Source organism: Miniopterus natalensis, chromosome X (genome assembly GCF_054644295.1).
Source record: "Miniopterus natalensis isolate mMinNat1 chromosome X, mMinNat1.hap1, whole genome shotgun sequence".
In the NCBI taxonomy this organism is placed as follows: domain Eukaryota; kingdom Metazoa; phylum Chordata; class Mammalia; order Chiroptera; family Miniopteridae; genus Miniopterus; species Miniopterus natalensis.
Window position 1 is genome coordinate 52,919,128 of NC_142103.1, and position 17,078 is coordinate 52,936,205.

A 17,078-nucleotide genomic window follows, 5' to 3' on the forward strand; every position below is an offset into this window, starting at 1 on the left:
TGTTTTATTCAGTTCCTCTGCAAAAATTATCACACAGTATCGAAACCCAAGCAGAACTATGTTTTGCTTCTAGAAAAGCAAAGGGGCTTTGGCATCTCTGCCTCTACACTCTGACACAATACTCTCTGTTCTCTCTCTCTCTCTCTCTCTCTCTCTCTCTCTCTCTCTCTCTCTCTCTCTCTCTCTCTCACACACACACACACACACACACACACACTCACTCACTCACTCACTCACTGACAGCTGTTCTCTTCAGTTTAGGTTATCTATTCTAATTCAAGGAATATTAGCTCATTTACTAGCTCTGTGCCCTTGAGCAAGTTATTAAACTGCTCAGAGATTTGTTGTTGTTTTTTCATCTGTAAAATGCAAATACCAATAACTACTTCCTAGAAAGTGCCTGGCATATAGTACCTGCTGGATGGTAGGAAGGGAGTATATCAAGATAAAGGAATGTGTATTAAAAAGTGGCAGTTTTTATAGAGGTTTGGGAGACTGAGATGGGCTGACTCCTTAAGCATTCTTCTTGCATCAGGCAGCATCAGCAATCTTATGCAGGCTATTATATAAGCTGCAAGACAAAACAACTCTCCTCTGTATTAGAATTTCCTTGGACATCAAGACTGCTGCAAAAGCATAATTTCCAATCCTCATCTCCTTTCTATCCTCCTCTGACCCCCACCAATTCCAAAGCTTTTAGCTCATTGGTCCATGACCACTACCCCCTGTAAAGCTCTGAACCAACTTTTTCACTCACTCCCCATTCTCTCTCTCCCAATTAAAACAACACACATTTTCTTCAATTACCCTCCTCCTGCTGACAGATAACAAGCGTGGGCTGTTGTAACAATGGATTCCCCAGGCAGTGCTTCAAAACAAACCAGGGGATTGAAGATAACTTATACAGGCTGTTTTCTTCTAAGAGTTTTATAGTTTTAGCCAAGGCATTATCTTTAATAGGCAAAAAAGTAAAAACCTAAATAGCTATTAACTTAGTTTGGAAAAATAAATGATCCGTCCATATTACAGGACTCCATGTGGTAGTTAAAAAGAATGAGATAGGTCTATACATACTGACATGAAAAGATAATCAAGACATGTTGTTGAGTGAAAAAAAGGCAAGTTGTAACCTATTTATACAAAACTTTGATTTAAAGAAATCTGAGTAGGGCAGGAGCCAGGTGGAAGGGGGAAAAAGAGGGAAAATGGGGGACATCTGTAACACTCTCAACAACAAAAATAAATAAAATAAAGAAAGAAACATAAACACAAACCATGTATTTTTAAATTTGTATGTAAGAATGTTTACACATGCACACACGTGCGCGCGCGCACGCACACACACACGCACACACACACGGCATCTAGTGGCTCAGAGACTAAGTTAACGTGCTCATATGTGCCCTCATCCCAGGATTCTTTCTGCTTTCTTCAGAGAAATCGGTGTGAACCAAGGCTCTTTAAAATGCAAAGAATATTAATTACAATATTTTGTTCCCAGCCTCAAAGTAAATACAGTATCTAACCAAATAACTGATCCCCATTTCTGTTCATACAAGGTTCCCGAACCCCCCCCCCGAGTTCTTAGAGATAAAGAGCTAGAGCAAATATTGTAGAGAGAATACAGCTGTTATATTTGTGTTTTTCCTTACATTATTCTCCAGTAAGTGTATGAGGACTCTTTTTGTGATACCATGTGTCCTTTTTATGTGCTGTTGAGTCACCTTTGACTCTTTTGACCCTATAAATGAGTGATGTCCACAATGCACTGTCCTTGCAGCCCTACTCAGCTCCTATATAGACTCATGCCTGTGCCTTCTCTTATGGAATCAATCCATCTCATATTTGGTCTTCCTCTTTTCCTGCTGCCTTCTATTTTTCCCAGCTATTGTCTTTTCCAAAGAACCCTTCCTTCTCATGACTTGCCCAAAGTTGGATAGCTTTAATTTTGGCATTTTTGCATCCAGTGATGTTCCAGGCTTAATTTTTTCTAGGACTCACTTGTTCGTCTTTCTCGCAGTCCAGTGCATCCATATTGCTCTCCTACAACACCATGTTTCAAATGCATTTTTTTCCCTATCAACCTTCTTTACTGTCCAACTTTTGCATTACTACATAGTAATTGGGAATACGAGGATGTAGATGACCTTAGAGTTGCTCTCTAATGACACCTTTTTGCTCTTGCTGATTTTTTCTAATTTTTCCATTGCTGCCCTCCTGAGTCTCAACTCTCTCTTGGTTTCTTGGCTATAGTTTCCATTTGAATTGATGACTAAACCAAGGTAATCAAAATCTTTAAAAATCTCAGTGTCTTCATTGTCTATGTCAAATTGTGTATTTCATCTGTAGTCATGATTTTTGTCTACTTGATCTTCAAATGCAATCCTGCATTGGTACTTTCTTCTTTCACTTTCATCAAAAATCATACTAAATCATCACTGCTACTTTCTGCCAGTAAAATGGTGTCATATGAATATCTTAAATTACATATTGATATTTCTCCCACCAATTTTCACTCCTCCTTCCTCTGAGTCTAGCCAAGTTTTTCATATGATATGTTCTGCATACAGATTAAACAAATAAGGAGATAAAATGCACACTTGTCTCACACTTACCTATAGGAAACCATTCTGTCTCTCCCTGTTCTGTTCTGACAGTTTCTTCCTGTCCATAATACAGGTTATGCATCAGGATAACCGAGTGCTGAGGAATGCTCATTTTTTTCAGAGCAACCCATAGCTTTTTATGATCTACACAGTCAAAGGATTTCCTGCAGTCTGTAAAGCATAGACTATCTTCTGAAATTCTTTGGAGCACTCCTGTACTCAATGAACATTCACAATTAGATACTGAATGCTTCTTCTTTTTTTGAATCCGGCATGAACATCTGGCATTTCTTGCTCCCTGTAAGGTAGAAGCCTTTATTGCATCACCTTGAGCATCACCTTTACTTGCATAGGAAATGAAAGCAATGGTCCCGTATTTACTGCACTCCTTGGAGTCTCCTTTCTTGATGATGGGGATGTATTTGAATGTTTCCTGTCTATAAGCGATTGCTTTGTTTTCCATATTTGTTAACATATTTTTGCTAGGATTTTGACATTCAGTCCCGTGGCTTAAAATAATTCTATGGTATCTCATCTACCCTTGGTTATTTATTTATTTCCAATCATTTTAAGGCAACTTTTACTTCACTTTCTAGAATTATAAGTTCTTCCTCATGATCTTCTTTAAAGGGATGTCTTCCCTTTGTCTCTTTTTTATAGACTTGGAGTATACTGTTTCCATTTTCCCTTTATTTTCTCCTTGTCAGGCAATGTGTTTCCTTGTTGGCTGTTAAATATTCCTAGTTTAGATCTGAATTCCCTTTTATATCTTGAATCTTCTGATAAAGTTTTTCCATTTTTCCAGGTTTTGTTGTTGTTGTTGCTCTCTTCTATCTTCTTACATTGACTATTGTAACAGTTTTTTTTTTTAACTCTACATGACAGTCATTGAAAAATTGGATTCATTATTCTAACCTTTTAACACCTTTAACTTTTCCCTCTTGCCTGTCTTTAATAATTGTTAATGTTTCTTTTGTTATCTATCATGATTTTTCTTTCCTTTTTACTTCTGGTATAGTCTTTTCACGTTCTTCCCTAATATTTCTAGTTTCAGTACACAGTTCTTCTGATTCTTGATCAATTAAGTTTAATAGCGAAAATCTGTTTTATATGGATTTTAAATCCACCAGGAATGTTATTTATGTTATATTTTGGCATTAGGATTATTTTAGTGCCCTTCCTCAGCTTCACTCTAATGTTTGATATCCATAGTTTGTGGTTAGTACCACAATCTGCTTCTGGTCTTGTTTTGGCAGATAGAATACAGCTTCTCCATCTCCTGCTTCCAATTACAGTCTGTTTAATTTCTGCAATTGCCATCTAGTACAGTTGTTTGAAGCATATATTTGTAAAGGACAAGTGGTTTGTTCCACAGAAATCCACAAACTAATCTCCTGCTTCATTTTTTTACACCTAGTCCTGATTTTCTGACACTTGATTCTACTTTTGCATTCTAGTCATCTATAATTATCAGCATGTCTGTTTTTTTGTGTGTGGTTTTTTTTTTTTTTGGTGTGTTTGATCAATTTCTTCCTGAATACTTATGTAAAAGTTTTCAATTTCATCTTTAGCAGCCTGTGTAATTAGAGCATAGACTTGAATGATGGTTATGTTAATAGGTACTCCTAGAAATCTGATTGATATTATTCAGTCAGACCTTGCATTATAGGCCCTAACTGCCTATGCTACATCTTGCCTGAATATTAAAACTGCAATGTTTCTGAACTTGTCATTTCCAGAGTAGAATACTTTGTAGTTGCCTGAGGAAATGTCTCATTCCAGTTCATTTTAGTTTGCTAACACAAAACACTGCAATATTCAGATGTTCTATTTCTTGCTTTACCTTGGCTCATGTTTCTTATGATTCATATTCTGATTATATGTGCTGTGCAGCAATGTATGTGTTGTATTTCCCTTGCACCTTTCTGTACATCAGCCACTTAGACATCTTTCTGGTTTTGATCTAGTTGGAGTCATAGCAACAATGCTATTTGTACATATGCTCTGCTCATCTCAGGGGACTGAGTGCTTTCGGGCCTGGAAGTCTCATCTTTCAGCACTACCTCATACTTCATTCTGGATTGTATCATCATAGGGTTTTCTAGGTAAAATGAAAGGGAAACAAAAAGAGAATATGAAAAGGAAACACAGCAGTGGTTTACCATTGCCTTCTGCTGCTCAGTGTGTGTCCAAACCACATGTATGGTCTGTGGTGTTGCAATCACCAAACCACCTACAAATTGTAAGCACACCTGTGATACCATGTGCCCTACTACTTCACATTTCCTGGTGTTGCCCTGAGGAAAGGTTGAGGATTCTTTTTCTGTTCAGGCAGTGAGTGCTTTCCTCAAATAATGCTGATCAGAAGAATATTTGATCCTGTACACTTTGGAGACAGTTCCAGCAGGCTTGTTCCGAGGATCAAAAAGAATAAACAGATGCCAGTCTTATGTAACAAAACAAACTAAAACAAAAACAAAAAAGGAAAGAAAAAAACAAGGATTCTAAACCTGTAAGCAATATTGCATTTTAGACACATGGTTTAGCATGACAATACATATAGTAAAACCCATCAAAGATGCTCTTATGAAATTAAAGAGGAGAGAGCTAAATAGATCAAGAAAATAATGGAACATTAGGCATAGGTAAGAATGGATGTAAGGAAGTTAGAATTAAGTTAGAAACATCAACATAAGCTCCTAATTTTGAAAGGTTTCTCCAATACATTCCAGAAGTTGGCAACATAAGTTAGGTCTGAGCAGGAGAACTGGACTGCAGGGTTGTCAGGGGAGTTGGGAGGGTGAACTTACATTTCCCTATACATACTTTTGTACCTCTTTGCACTTTGTACTATGTGCATGTTTTCTCTATTAAAAATGAGTCAAAAACATCAATGTTAAATGCCCCAGCTATGTTATAGAAATGGCTTGAGCCACCTCTTGTGACCTCATAAGTGCTACCAACTCTTATGCAAAGTAATCTAATGTGTGTCCCTAGCCAGCACTAAAATCTGGATCATCACTGTGTTCTCAACTAAATGATATCAAGAATTCTTGGAGGGTAGCATGGGCCAAATTTGGAAGGAAAAAATTATGATGTGCCTGGGATATCTTGCTTTTTCAAAAGGAAAGTAAGAGTAATAATAAGTACTTTATGATTAAATATTTATTCATGTTCTAATACACTGTTCTAAGTGTCTTACATGAATTAATTGATTTAGTGCACATAACAATCCTGTAAGGTAAGTACTATTATTAACAACTTTGTTTCATATAAAAGAAAACTGAAACAAAGAAAGGTTAAGACCACTAGTCCAAGGTCAAAATCCTTGCAGCCATGACTGGGATTTATTTAGGGATAATTTTGTCAAACAGTAACAAGTAAAAATGCAGTAACAGCTAAATGAGAAAATAAGTCTAGGAGTAGAGTTTTCTATCCATAAGAATATTTAAAAGTGGTGAGTAATATAAAGTGATTGGTAATATTGTGCCATGAGTGGCAGGAATAATTATTGACTTAGTAAAACTAGGTAGACATCTTCAGACAACAACATGGATAATAATTATCATAAAAATAGTTAAACATTACTATGTTTATATGTCTCAACCACTGTTCTAAGCATTTTATGTTATCTCATTTAATCCTCTAATGACCCTACAAGAAGGATAATATTATTACTCCCATTTTATAGTGAAAAAAAGAGGTATATTCGGTTCAATACCTAGTCAAAGATCAAGCTACTGCTAGCTAGAAAGTGTTAGGTCAAGATGTTAATGAATCCAAGCAGTGGGGTTTCAAAGCCTACACTCTAAAACATTACCCTATATTATCTTCCATGTGGGTCAGCAAACTACTTGGAGATACAAGCATGATGAAGTAGAAAAAACTAAATGGTTTTTGCTTTCTTGCAATTATAAGAGTGCAAAACTAAGAGGAGTCTATGCAGAGGAAATTGAATGAGATCATCATGTAGGGAAAGATTTGAGTTGGAGGCCTCTAATGCTATGAACTTTCCCTTTCAGGACTGCTTTCACTGTGTCCTATATATTTTGTGCTGTGTGCTCATTTTCATTTGTATCCAGGAAATTTTTTATTTCTTCCTTGATCTCACTGGTAACCTATTCATTGTTTAAAATGCTATTTAGCTATCATGGATTTGAATATTTGTGAGTTTTTGTTTTGTTTTGTGTGTGTGTGTGTTTACTGTAGTTGATTTTTAATTTCATGCTATTGTGATCTTAGAAGATGCTTGATATGATTTCACTCTTCTTGACTTTGTTTAGACTTATTTTGTGTCCTAACATGTGGTCTATCTTTGAAAATGTTCCATTTATACTTGAGATAAATGTATATTCTACTGCTTTGGGATGAAATGTTCTATTAATGTCAATTAAATCTAGGGTGTCATTTAAGGTTTGTTTCCCTGTGGTTTTTTTGTCTCAGTGATCTATCCAACGATGACAGTGGAGTGTTAAAATCCCTTATTATGATTGTATTGCTGGCGATCTCTCCCATAAAGTCCACCAAGATTTTCTTCATATTTTTAAGTGCTCCTATATTGGGTGCATATATCTTTATAAGGGTTTTATCCTTTTGTTGGATCAATCCCTTTAGTATTGTGTATTTACCTTCCTTGTCTCTTTTATGGCTTTTGTTTTGAAGTCTATTTTGTCAGATATAAGTATTCCCACTCCAGTTTTTGTTTGGTTTTTATTTGTATGGAATATTTTCTTCTATCCCTTCACTTTCATCCTGTGTGAATCTTTTGTTCTGAGGTGGGTCTCTTGTAGACAGCATGTATATGGATCATATTTTCTTATCCATTCAGCTACCTTATGTCTTTTGATTGGGTCATTTAATCCATTCACATTTAAGGTTATTATTGATAGGTACTTATTTGTTGCCATTTTTCCCTTTGTACCTATGTTCCTCTCTCTCTCTCTCCCTCTCTTTCTCTCTCTCTTTCTCTTTCTCCTCTTCCTCCTTCTTTTTCCTTCTCCTCCTCCTCCTTCTCCTCCTTCTCCTTTTCTTCTTTCTTTTTCCTTCATCCTTCTTCCTCTTCTTTTTCTTCTTCCTAAAGCAATTCCTTTAACATTTCTTGCATTGCTTGTTTGGCAGTAATGAACTCTTTTAGCCTTTTTGTCTGGGAAGGTCTTTATTTTGCCTTCAATTTTAATGAGAGTCTTGCTGAATAGAGTAGTCTTGATTGTAGGTTCTTGCTTTTCATTATTTTGAATATTTGATGCCAATTCCTTCTGACCTGAAGTGTTTCTGTTGAGAGATCAGCTGACAGCCTTATGGGAACTTCCTTGTGGGTAATTATCTGCCCTTTTCTGCTTTTAAGATTCTTTCTTTGTCTTTAAAATATGCCATTTTTAGTATGATGTGTCTGGGTGTGGGCCTTTTTGAGTTCACCTTGATCGGGACTCTCTGTGCTTCCTGAACTTGTGTGACTTTTTCTTTCACCAAGTTTGGGAAGTTTTCTACCATTATTTCTTCAAACAGATTTTCTATCCCTTGCTCACTTTCTTCTCCTCCTGGTACTCTTGAATGTGGATGTTGTTACATTTCATATTCTCCCAAAGTTCCCTTAAACTATCCTCATTGTTTTTAATTCTTTTTTCTTTTTTCTGCTCTGATTGTAGTTTTTTCCTACTTTCTCTTCCAAATCACTGATTCAATATTCTGTTTCACCCAATCTTTTATTTATTTTTATTTTATTTATTTATTTATTTATTATTTATTTATTTATTTATTTATTATTTATTTATTATTTATTATTTATTACCATGAGGGAATATTTATTAAAGCTGGGGACTTAAAACAAAGAAGGGCTTAGCATAGAAGAAGCAACAGGAGAACCTAGGATGGTCTGCCCAAGCTCTCTGGGATCATGTTCAGGGGTTAAATGCATGGAATGAGGGGCCACTGCCCATTGCTCCTTTGGTTGCAAGCCTCATGGGGTCCCTTAGGGTTTAGGAGATGCATGCCCATGGGGGAAGAAAAGGGCAAAGGGAATGGTGGGGGTTGCTTCCCAGAGGGTGAGCATGCACTGGGTCCTTTGTCTTGAGGCTTTATCTCTTTCTTGCAGGCAGGAATCTTAGGGGAGGTCTCGGGAGGGTTTCAGAAGAATATTCATCAGTTTTCTAGGTGTGCTCATCCAGGGCCGTAGTCCCCACTGATTGGTCAGTGTCAATCATCACAGCTGGTCTTCCAGAATATTCTTGATGTCAGACATGCTATTCTTAATTTCCGCCTGGTTCTTTTTCATAGTTTCTGTGTCCCTTTTCATGCTGTTGTAGTTTTCACTAAGTTTCTTGAGCATACTTATAACTGTTATTTTGAACTCTATGTCTGATAAATTGCATGCCAAAATGTCACTTAATTCTTTTTCTAGAGATTCCTCCTCTTCTTTCATTTGACTCCTGTTTATCTCCCAATTTTCCCTATTTTTTTGAGTTTGTTACTTTGTGTTAGATAGATCTGCTATGACTCCAAGTCTTTGTGGGATGGTCTTATGTAGGTGTCCCGTAGAACCCAGTGGTGTAGTCTCCTTGATCTCCTGAGCTGTGTGCTCTTGGAATATCCTTTGTGTGAGTTATTTGGGCCCTCCTGTTGTAATTGTGTCTTGGTTGCTATTGGAACATTTGTGGGTGGAATTGACCCTCAGGCTGGTTGACTATGAGGCTCAACCTTGACCACAGTGTGCAAGTTGCTGTGCAGTTTCAAGTTGTTATGTTGGGCTCAGTGACACAATCTACCTGATCACCTGAGCCTAATGCTTCAGAAGTGTTTCTTGTGGGTTATATGTACCCTCTGTTTAGTTATGTCTTCAATGTTGTTGGTCCTTTCCTGGGTGGAGTTAACTCTGCAGGCTGGGTGGCTATAAGGCACATCTTGATCACTGTGTATGAGATGCTGTGCAGGGGCTGCCCACTGAGGTGGAATTGTTCTCAGCAGGGTCTGGTTCCTGCCAGAATCCTCCTTTGGGTGTACCACTTGTGTGGCTAGTTTGGTAGAGCTCTGGTGTGGTCTGAAGCCCACCACTGTTGTGTAGTTTTTGTCAGAATTAAATTGCAGGACAACCATTTGGTGTCAAAGAATTGTAAAAGTCATTGGTATCAGGAGGGGAACAAAAAAAATCCTCTCAGGTCCATACCTCAGCCAGGGTGGAGATAGAAACTCTTATTTTCCTGAGTCCAGAACCCAATTTTTGAGCTTTATGCCAAGTGGTTGGGTGAGGAAAGCTTCTTTAGTAAAGGGGCTTCTGGGACAGTGGGATTGATCTAGTTTTAAAGCTCATAGTAAGCTATGGCAATAATGGGATAATAACAATTTCATGACATTTACATCACTGCTAGCTCCGAGTCCCCTGTAATCTGAAGCCCCCATAACAGGTAGCCACAGATAGGGCTGAGAAGAGCAACTTGTACTGCTTTTACCCTCCTGGCAAAATGCAAATGGTACAAGATCCTCCAGGTCCCCATATAACATATCTCTGCCATCTGAGCAAAGAAATGAAAGCTGTTCTCAATGCTGAAATTTTCTCCAATTCCAAATATTCTAGAAAGCCACAAGCCATTGGAGTTTCAGAAGATAACTGTCACTCAGGCACTTCCTGAAACTTTCCAATTTGATATCAGGTTTATTATGACCCCTTCCCTTTAAGGCGCTTTTGAGGTTTTGCCAGAATATCCACCATCTAATCCATCCATCTTGCAGTTCCTTAAACATGGTGTGCTGATTCTTGTCTTCAGGTGTTTAGCATCTCTTGGCCTGGAAAAAGGTCTCCAACCCTGTCCCTCTAAGCTCTCCTACTTGTTTCAGAACTCTTGATCATTTTTTAGAACACATCCTCTGGGATTCAGAATCCAGTCTGTTTCCTTGACTTCTTCAAACAGAATTAAGCACTTCTTCTATAGATATGGGTTCAAGCCTTTTGCTTGAGATGTATCACATTGCTCTGACTCTTCACTGGCTTATGGTTCTCCCATGATTAGATTGTGAACTCCTTGAGAACACAGATGTCTTTTTAAATTGTGTATCCAAGAACCCAGCTCAGTTCCTGGAACATAGTCTCTTTTTCTGAATGAGTAAATAAATTAACAAACAAACTTATTGGATGTCTTAGAGAACATCACTTCACTTCCCTGTAAATTTGTAAGATTCAGAACAAGAATCATTACTATCTTCACAACATTTTGAAAACTAATTATTACCAGCTTAAAAATTCTGGCAAAAGTTATGGAGATAGAAAGCATATTGATGACTGCCAGGGATGTGGGAGGAAAATACTGACTACAAAGATACATGAACAAACTTTTAAGATGATAAATATGTTCTATATCATTATTGTGTTGGTGGTTACAGAAATATACATATTTGTAAAACACATCAAATCATATGCTTAAACTTGTTGAGTTTTATTATATGTAAATTATACATTAATATAGCTGACCAAAGAAAGGTCTGGATTTTTCAGGAAGAAAGGAACTTTAAAATCTAAGCTCATGAAAGTAATCTGGATAGCAAGAGTAAGCAAATAAAGAACATAGGCTTGATAGTCAAAACATGTAGGTTCCAATTCTGGTTCTGCCAGTAATTAACTAGGTGATCTTAAACAAGTTGTTTGACTTCTCTGAGACTCATTCTCTGCCTGTGTTAAATAGGGACAATAATACCTGCCTTGCCTTTCCAGGGTATGAAGCTTCAATGAGATAACAGATGCCACCACACTTTAAAAAGTTCAACACTTATATTATTATGATCGGAATATCTAGCCTGTACAGAAAAATTAACCAGGTCCAGGGAAGACTTTGCCTAGAATTTGGAGTTGAGAGAAATAAGCTAGACCCTGAAACTCAAGATACACCATCCCCAACTCCTCTAAAGCCATTTCCCCTTATCAGCTGATTAATAAACTTATTTTTAGAAAATATTTTCTCAACCTAATTTTGGGAGAAGAAGAGATTGGTTAATTTTAACTTTTGGGAGAAAGTTTTGTTGGTTTTTTGAAAGGTGACACATGAATGTTGAAGAAAAGAAAATAAACCACTGAGGGTGAGCCAATAACATTTTTCCTTCAGAGTGCTAGATACTGGTTACTGGTCTTGCTTCCACTGTATCCTTACTGGAGCTTTCTGACTTGGTAAGTTGAAGCCACTGTCACAGCATGTTTTCCTCGCTGAGATCATTAGCCCATGCACAGTCTGCCAAGCCAAGGCCAATGCCAGCCAAGCTGGGGACCTAGAGAAGGCAGCAGGTGGTGTGGTGGGGGTGATAGAGACATAATATGGGTAGATCTATATGCTTTAAGACTTATTGCAGATATCCTGTCACTTTCCCCAAGTGAGAATAGATATTAGGGTACTGGGCTTGGAGTCACAAGAAGGTCCACCCTGACTCTTATCAACTTGCTTTTTGACCTTGAGAAAGCCCTTTGTTTTCTCTAAGCCTCACTGTCTCATCTGCAAAATGGAGATAACATAGTCTTCCCAAGGTAGCTGTGGGATTTGAATGGCACTCTATGTTTAAAAGTGTTGTCTAAGCTATAACGTATACACACATGTAAAAAGTAGCTCCCTTTGATCCTGACACTCTTAATAAGAGATTAGCTTGAAGTGAGTCTTCCCAGGGGACCAGGAGAGTGGTTCACTCCTGGTCATAACACATACCATCTTACCAGGTTACTTCCTTCTCTGCCTCTTTAATACCTTACCATTCTTCAAGACCCAGCTCAAATTCCACTCTCTCTAAGAAGTCTTGAATATTGCAACCTACCACTAAACTTTTTAACGTATCTTGAGTTAGTCTCTTGAAAAAGAATTTTGATCCTAACTCTGGATTCTCCGGGGTTCTGAAGGACAGACAGAGCAGAGATCTAAGTATTGCATCCTGATTTGGAGTCATACAGAATGTTTTACTTTACCATTTATCAGCAGGGTAACTAAGTAAGTCATGTCTTCTCTTTGAGTTTCAAAGTTTTCATGTACAAATGAAAGGTGAGATTTATTGACAAGGCTGCCATGAGGTGAAACAAAACTTTCGATTTGAAAGCATTTTGTAAAATGTCAAAGAGATCTAAGCCATTATTATTACTATTATTATACTATCATAGGACAATGAAGGGCTGAACAAGGTTGAAAAAACTGTTGCATAAGCATTTGAAGTCCTATGGATGCCATAGAGGCCCCCGAGGTTTTCTTGGTGACACCCATCACTCCCTTAAAATCACCTAGTGTGGATATTTTATCCTGCTGGAACCACTTCCATGGATTTCATCTCTTGAAGCCTTTCAAAGGCTAGATTCTCCATGGAAAGGACCTTATCACAAATGACTAATCGTTGTTTTTGAGCATACACAAATTGTCGATTAGGACAATGCTGATCATTTGTTCTCTGAGTAAAAAAAGGCCAGCACGGAGACCTGGCTGAAATGAAATAAATGCCTAGACCTGTTTGCCGCTGCCCTTTTATTTGGAGGAATGGACCAACCTGAGTTTGGACCAAGGAACACAAGTGAGGGAAGGCTGGAAACTGAGCAAGGGTAAGGAACAGAAGAAGGCAAGCCCATTGTCATAGACCTTTTTTTCTGGGCCTAACTTTGCAACTCCCAAACTAAAACAAAACAAAACAAAACAAAACAAAACAAAAAAAGCCCTCAACTTCATGACATATCTCCCTGGCCAAGGGTCTCTAGGCTGCCATGAGACAAGCCTGAACTGCTGTGACTAGAAGGCTATTTCTGAGCCAGAATATTCTAGTGGGAGGGTGGTGGTAGAGGAAGCTAAGCCACTAGGCTAAATATCTCTGAGAGTTGCATTCTCAGCTGTCATTGCTCACCAGGGTTTAGGCACAGAGCGATAGTCTTATATGTACAAGTACACTTGCTCCCAGATAGACTGACTCATACAGATGCAGACACATCTGTACACACCCTCAAGTAAAAAGATGCTAATGGACAGGCTCATAGATTCAAACACATACAAAAAAGTTCCAGGTGTCAAAACACCCAAGATACACTTATACACTTAGACAAAAGGATGGAAACACACACACACACACACACACACACAGAGGCACACACACACACACAAGCAGAGAGTTAAGTTAGAAAAAATCATTGCAGTCATATAAAGGGACACCCATACATGCACCCGAAAAGTACTTTTATAGGCATGTAGACAGGCAAAGGTGCATATATAAGCATCTATGGGCAGGTATGCATACACACAGACATACAGCAAGAGAGCTACACTTACAAAAGTTCCCATATTCAACAGACATGGCTATAAATACATGGAGGTAAAGAAGCCTGCTAACACTGAACTCCTAAGTACCAGCTATTATATCTGCATTTATGAAACATCTTCTCCAAGGGAACACCCATAAATATGCCACTAGTTAATAATGAAGATGATCATGAACCTGCAGGATGTAATAAAAGAAAATTGAAGTACCCAGGGTTTAAAATCTCACGCTTCTCCCATCTGCCATGAGAAAAGCAGCCAAAAGACAATGGCAGAAGCAGCCTGTATGGAAGCCATAAAAAGTTCTTGATTTATCTCAGAAAAATTAACCTCAGGGAAAAAAGGTAAATGCTCTCAAGTATGATGTAGCCATAAAATAGCTCAAAAGCCCATTTTAAAAATTACTTCCACTCCACATGTTGGAAGTTCCAACACTTGCAATATGTCTAGAAAAAGGAAAGCTTAGAGAAAATAAATGGTCCTGGAGGTCTGGTAAGTTCCAAAGAAAACAAGAAAGAGTTCTTACTTTATTAACTTGCTTGTTTCCTGGTCCCTGGGGCTCCCAGTATCCACCGATGTTTTTGAAGGTTTCTAGTGTCTTGGAGCCCTGGTCCAAGTTACCTGTGGTGAGAGAATACCCTTTAGGTTGAGTTCAGACCTAAGCTCCTTTTAGAGAGGTCAGGCTAATGATCACCCTGGCCCACCTTTTATGACCACCAGGATTGAGGTGGATGGGGGAATGGAAGGCAAGGTTATGCTTGTGTGAGGTCAGATATGGATAGAAAGGGGGCTGAAATTAGTAAAAAAGAAATCCAAAGCCAGTATCTGAATTACCCTAGAGCCTCTTATATTGCTCAGGGAATATCTTGGGGAAGAAAGAACATCAGGAACTTGTATAGAACTACGAAGTAATAATTCCATTTCTGGATGATTCTCTAGTATTTGAAGTCTTAGATGGCATGAAGAGCTTGGTTATTTAAAATATACAAATATTGTCAAATCCTTGTTTCCACCAATAGCTCTAATCTCTTGCCCTTCCCAATACTTTCCCAGAGCAATGCAAAGAGTTTTAAATTTTCATCCCTTTCTGCAACCTACCTATTAAAAGGAAATGTGAGCAGTTGAATGTGTCCAAAAAACATGGAGTAGGAGGAGAAACCAAGGACATATCTAATCAGACCCAATTAGTAAGTGAAATCTATCTTCTCCAAACAGGCAAGCAGCACTGCTTCCATTTCCAAGATGAAGATACTGAGGCTTACAGAATAAGAATGTTTGGAACTGACCACACACAAGTACATACAGAAACCCAGCAATAGAATTCAGGCCTTCTCACACCTGGCTCAGTTATAAAACGTGGCTAAATTATACCATCAATGGGGAAATACTTAAATAACGGGTAAAGACATATCAGTTTATTCTTACCTGCTCAGAAGCCATTGTATTGTTTAAGATTCCTTCCAACTGCTCCAGGGACATTCAATCAAATGGTGATAGGTTCTTCTAGCTGTACCCTACAACCCTCTAGATCAGCGATTTTCCACTGGTGTACCATGACAAGCACACTGGCGTGCTGCAAGAAGCACACTCATACACCATCAGAATTTTAAAAACATTGTCAGGTATAGACCTGACAATTTAGTCAAGGACACTGACCTTTTTTTCCTTAGATTGTTAAATTTTAAAAAATGACAATAGCAAGTACAACAATAGCTTTCCAGTGTGAACAAATCAAAACTGTACTTGTTTTTCCGTCAGATCAGCAAAAAATATAGTTTTGGTGTGCCAAATAATTTTAGTAGTTTATGTGTGCCATGAGAAGAAAAAAGTTGAAAATCACTGCTCTAGATCAACACCAACCCAGAGCCACTCCTACTGGGAGAGACAAAGCTTCAGTAGAAAATGACCTGAATGTTACTGCCAAAACAGTCTTCTGAGTCAGCCATGTTTCAAGTGGTTTGAGCAGAATTTAGCCAATAGGTAGAATGACATGTGTGTGGGTATACCTGTAGCAGGGCTGCTTCAGAGATTTTGGTCCTTTCAAATAGAAGAAGTCCCTACTACTTTATTTAGAAAGTAAATATTGAATTCTAATATAGGCATCAAAAGATATTCATTGACTATCAATTACAGGCATGCCTTGGAGATATTGTGGATTCAGTTCCAGAGCACTGCAATAAAACGAGTATCACAGTAAAGCTAGCCATAATCTTTTTGCTCACGGACAATCTTGCTTTTAGTTTGTAAAAAATGCAACATCTGTGAAGTGCAATAAAATGAAGCACAATAAAATGAAGTATGCTTATATATAAGGGACTTGAATGGGTATAAGACACAACCTTATCTCTAAGTGGTTTATTTATTGCCATTTTTATCATTCCAATCTAGTTTTATAGCACCTCCGAGCTTACAAAACACTTTTATGTTTATTAGCTCTTTTGAAACTTACAGCACTGACTGTGAGGTTCAAATTATTATCCAAGTATTACAGATAAGAAAACTGAGTCTCAAAGTGGTAAAGTGACTTATTCCAGGTCACATACCTAGTAAGTGATAGAGCCAAGATTCAAATCCAGGTATGTCTGACTTCAGAACTTTTGCCCTTTCCAACACACCAGACTATAAGAAAGCAAATTCCACTGACCTAATTTTTCTCAATAACTATTTGTTGAGTGAGTGGGTAAATAAATAAATAGTGAGAGGAAGAACTAGGGCATATTCATGTTGAGTCTGGCAGCAGTGTATGTGACTGTGCATGTGGGGGAAGTCCTTGGACATATAGAATTGGTGAAAAGAAAAAGGGAGAAGGAACCTACGATCTCTGAGCACCGCTGTATGACAGGAATTGTGACAGGGACATTCATCGATTTTATTTCACTCAATACTCACAGTGATCTTGTGAGTCAGATGTTATATAGCACCTCATTCCTCAGATGGGAAAACTAAGATCCAGAGAAGTTATGATACTTGCCCAAGGTGGCAGAACTGAAATGTGAACCTGGTTTTTATCTAACTACAAAGTTTTACGCTCAACTCCAACAATTTACACTCTACTGGTTTGCTCTGGGAACCTCTAGAATAGAAGCTGAGAGAAAGGGACTAAAATGAGTAGAGAAAGATAGAAAGGCAGAGAGTGAGCACTAGAAAACAAATTAAATTCTTTCAGGCTCTAAGAAACATGAAGGTTAAGCAAGTACTACATATAATGGAAATGGGATCATTA

At 37.9% G+C, this 17,078-nt stretch overlaps 1 protein-coding gene across 1 annotated transcript in view; it reads right to left on the minus strand.

The window, feature by feature from the left end:
• The window catches only part of ARHGEF9 (Cdc42 guanine nucleotide exchange factor 9), a 288,918-nt gene that overhangs the window by 260,624 nt on the left and 11,216 nt on the right, over window positions 1–17,078 (minus strand). The window contains exon 3 of the mRNA XM_087813329.1: window positions 14,382–14,476. Coding sequence (XP_087669455.1) covers window positions 14,382–14,476 — 95 coding nt within the window. The remainder of the gene's footprint in view (window positions 1–14,381; window positions 14,477–17,078) is intronic.